General features: G+C 42.0%; 1 protein-coding gene across 1 annotated transcript; it reads left to right on the top strand.

Annotated features, from left to right (window-relative positions):
- The first annotated feature begins 3,066 nt into the window (after positions 1–3,066).
- LOC147736672 (olfactory receptor 5V1-like) lies at positions 3,067–4,008 on the top strand. Its single transcript, XM_086952653.1, has one exon. The coding sequence runs from the start codon at positions 3,067–3,069 to the stop codon at positions 4,006–4,008; it is 942 nt and encodes a 313-aa protein (XP_086808779.1).
- The last annotated feature ends 206 nt before the right edge of the window (positions 4,009–4,214 follow it).

The raw sequence follows: 4,214 nt of genomic DNA, 5'->3' as shown, positions 1-4,214 counted from the left end.
ATCCGCAAATACGCGAGCAAACGGATCTGGGGGCAAAATTTCAAGCTTCAAGCTTGTAACTATTTTAGGATGGCGCCGCCAAGCTGCCATCGCAATCCTAAAACAGTTACTAAGTTAGCTTCATCAGGAAGCACTAATAGATAAAATAAAGCAGGTGCTGTAGCACCTGCTTCATTTTATCTATTAGTGCTTCCTGTTGAAGCTAACCTTCTGCCCTCTGCCCTTCTGCCCTCTGCCCCACTCCTGTTTTATTTTAGGATGGTGCCGACAAGCTGCCAGCTCCATCCTAAAACAGTTACTAAGTTATCAGGAAACACTAATAGATAAAATTAAGCACCTGCTTTATTTCATCTATTAGTGCTTCCTGATAACTTAGTAACTGTTTTAGGATGGCGCTGGCAGCTTGCCGGCGCCATCCTAAAATAAAACAGGAGTGGGGCAGAGGGCAGAAGGGCAGAGGGCAGAAGGGAACAAAAAGTAAAAACGAAAAAAAAACCCTCGCGAACACGCACAGCGCCCCGCGAACACGTAAAGCGCCCCGCGAACACGCACAAATAAAAAAAATTGCAAATTCGCACAAATTCGCAAATTTTGCGGATCGCGAATTCAAAAATCCGCAAATTTGCAGAACACAAATTCGCAAAATTCGCCCATGCTTAATGGTGACATGGAGATGCAAGTTTAAAGTGTTTATGTATTATATGGAACAGTTTATGTCATTTATATCCTCTGTCCAAATTATCAAAGTATCTTCTAAAAATAGATGGTGTCTATGGCTCACTTAGATTAATTTGCATTTCACATTTCTGAATCTACACGCTCACCAGAAGTGCAACAAAGGTACTGTCAATTTAAGTCCCCTTTAATTTTAGAATAACATATCTTTGAATTGAAAAACATTTCCTTTCATGGACAACCAAGCACATTCAATCACACAAGCTATAGGTATAAAATAACTCCAGTCACTATCCATCCGGAGGAACACAATTGTCTGAAAGGTTGCCCCACAAAGGATTCCGTTTATTAAATACATTGCATTTAGTTGAAAAGTATTTAGGAGGGGCTGGGGGGGGGGGGGGGGGTCAGAAGCCAGTTCTTCTAGAAGTGACATTATATCTTCAGTGTATTACAGGTAATATTGTCTAAGTCGTAAAACAGTCTTAAGGAAAAGTCACAAAACTATGACAAGGGTTCCAAGATGGTTCCAATTCTTGAGACTATGGGTCATCCTAGAGTGATAACAGGCTTTCTGAACTTTGAGTTAAGATTAGAAATATAAGGCATGATTTATAGTTTAGCAGATAGAGTACCCTGTCTGTCAAACTCTTGGTTAATCCTTCAATTTGACATAGGTGATCCATACGCTTTCTTGGGATGGAGCCCCTTTCGGCTCTATCAACGGATAGCTTTCTCTGAGGAAGAACGTTACATTGTGTACCCTAAATAGTGTGAGTAGTATAAAGTCCTTTTTTCTGTGCATCACTGCCATGTAAATGCTGGTGATGAGGGACACAGAATTAATAATAATCACCCCACTCTCGGAGCATACACTTTGGTTTATTATTTTTATTTGTTTTTCAGAAAGATTTTCATGCTTCTGGCATCTGTTTATGTATGATAAAAAAGGTTCAAAAGTTTGGAGAATAACCATCAAAACCAGCAGTGGCCATCGATCAAACCATTTGCTGTTCTGGCATGTCAGGGTTTCCAACAGTGTGGTACCTCAACTGGCTCTGCCTTTAGAGACCCTTGACCTAGTAGCTCATCCACCAGTGGACTGGTGGGTGACAGAAGATGTTTTCCCACAATATTTAGGGTGGAGTAACTGTCACTGATTTGCCCTGTCCAGATCGCGGTAAGGAAAACAATGCCCCTGCTTTGATATTTTATTTTTAGTGAAACACATTTTTTCATAGGAAAATTGATTCAGTAAGAAAAAGGAATCAAGAAGTCAGTAAAAACATACATTAAGCCAGCAAGGCATTCAGCCTGGGTGCATCTACTTCTCTGGGGAATGAACTAAAGGCATGAAGATCACCTCCAGGCAGGAAGAGATCTCAAAGTATGGTATATGGTCCTCCAGCAGAGAGCCGTATGCCCCTAGGTGTTGAAAAAACGTCCGTAACTAACATGAATACCACTCTGGGTTATTTAAAACTCCCGAGCAGGCGTGTGCCAGAAAACATGCGGTGCCACTTCCAAGATTAATAAATGGGTATAATTTAGGGGCATATTATCAAGAGCATTATCGCTGCTTTAGCTGGACTTTTCCCCGCGAATGCGTCGATAATTTTATCGCCCTATTAGCAAGCTGTCGCTAACAACAGTTAGCGACAGTTTCTAGGCGATAGTGAGCGGTTTGGGGCCCACTTTGCATGTCAACCATATTAATCGCTAATGACATGCAAATTGGGCGTACCGAAACTGTTAGCGACTGAAAGCAGTCGCTAACATCGCTATCTCCTATTATTAATGCAGGCGAAGCGATATAAAAATTCACGCTAAGCGCGAATATCGCCAAAAACTAATGCCTGCTCAGACCACTTCTTAACCTGTATATCCAATGGGAGTTGGATATTCAGGTTGAGACCCTATTGGCGTTAAGGTCTAAATATTGCTGGATTTCCAGCAATATTCACGCATTTCGCCGCTAGCGCCGGATATTTTATTGCATTTGAGATAAACGTTGCTAAAGCACGTTAACTCTGCGATAAAATCCGGCGATGCATGGCGATAAAAAAATATTGCTAAGCGCATTTAGGGATAAATCTCGCTAGTTGTAGATAATATGCCCCTTAGAAACACAGCTTCTGTCAGCTAATTTCTAGTAGACAATTAGGATCTGTGCTATGGAATAAAAATGTAGTTCTCACCAGCGCACTAACCCAAGAACTCTCTGCATAATAAGATGGATAGATATGTGATTTATCATAACACTGTATTATGATTAGTCCTGTTAGGTTTGTTAATTAAACAACTAATGTGATTGTTTTGTTAATTTAATATTGTATTATTGTTAACATTATATTTCTCACCAATATTCCTCTTTAGACAAAATGCATGGCTATGGACTGGACTAACCAAACTCTGGTGAAAGAATTCATCCTGTTGGGCCTGTCTTCCATTCCTGAGGTGGAGTGTCTCTTTTTCATTATTTTCCTACTGATTTACTTGGCCACCCTGGCTGGAAACATCCTCATCATCACAATAATATGCTTAGACACACGTCTTCACACCGGTATGTACTACTTCATCTGTAACCTGTCCTTCCTAGACTGCTGCTACTCCACTGTCACTGTCCCTAAGATGCTGGTAAACCTTCTAGCTGAGAGAAAGACTATCTCGTTCACTGCCTGCATGACCCAGCTCTATTTCTTTGCTAGCGTGGTGTCTTCAGAGGCACTTCTCCTGTCAACCATGGCAGTTGACCGCTACATTGCCATCTGTCGCCCGCTACATTATGTCAGGATCATGGACAAGAGTACCTGCTCCCATTTGGTGGCTGGCTTGTGGGTTGTAGGATTCCTTAACTCCGCTGTACATGTGATTTTGATGAGCAGGCTCTCGTTTTGTGGGTCCAATGAGATCCAGCACTTTTTCTGTGACTTCCCCCAACTGCTGAAGCTTTCGTGCACCAACACATTCATTAACATACTGGTCCTTCTTACGCTGGGCTGGTTTGTCGGTTTTGCGGCGTTCCTCATCAAGACTATGTCATACGCTTACATTATCACCACGATTCTGAAAATCAAGTCTTCTGAGGGTCGAGCCAAAGCTTTCTCCACCTGCGCCTCCCACCTGACAGTGGTCGTCATCTTCTACGCGGTTCTGATTTTCACCTACTTCCGTCCCACAAACACTAACTCATTCTCTGTCGATAGATTTGTGTCAGTGGTGTACAGTATCTTGACTCCCATGGTGAACCCATTGATTTATAGTCTCCGAAACACTGAGATAAAGCAGGCGGTCAAGAAAACCATTGATAGAATCCAAAGAGCAACAAAGTGATCATAGATACAGATGGATGAGTGTGAGAAGGTGCAGTGCATCAGTTCTGCCAACTCTGTGACACCTCATCCATCCATCTTGTACAGCACTTGACTACATTGTAGCTAGGTAAGCTCTCAGTAAATACCATCACATTGTCTCCAGGTTTGTGTATGGCACACAGCCTCTTATTTTCCCTGATGGCTTTGAATCATATTGATGACTCT

Source organism: Lissotriton vulgaris, chromosome 1_2 (genome assembly GCF_964263255.1).
Source record: "Lissotriton vulgaris chromosome 1_2, aLisVul1.2, whole genome shotgun sequence".
NCBI lineage: Eukaryota > Metazoa > Chordata > Amphibia > Caudata > Salamandridae > Lissotriton > Lissotriton vulgaris.
Note: the sequence above shows the minus strand (reverse complement) of the source record. Positions and strands in the feature narration are given on the sequence as shown.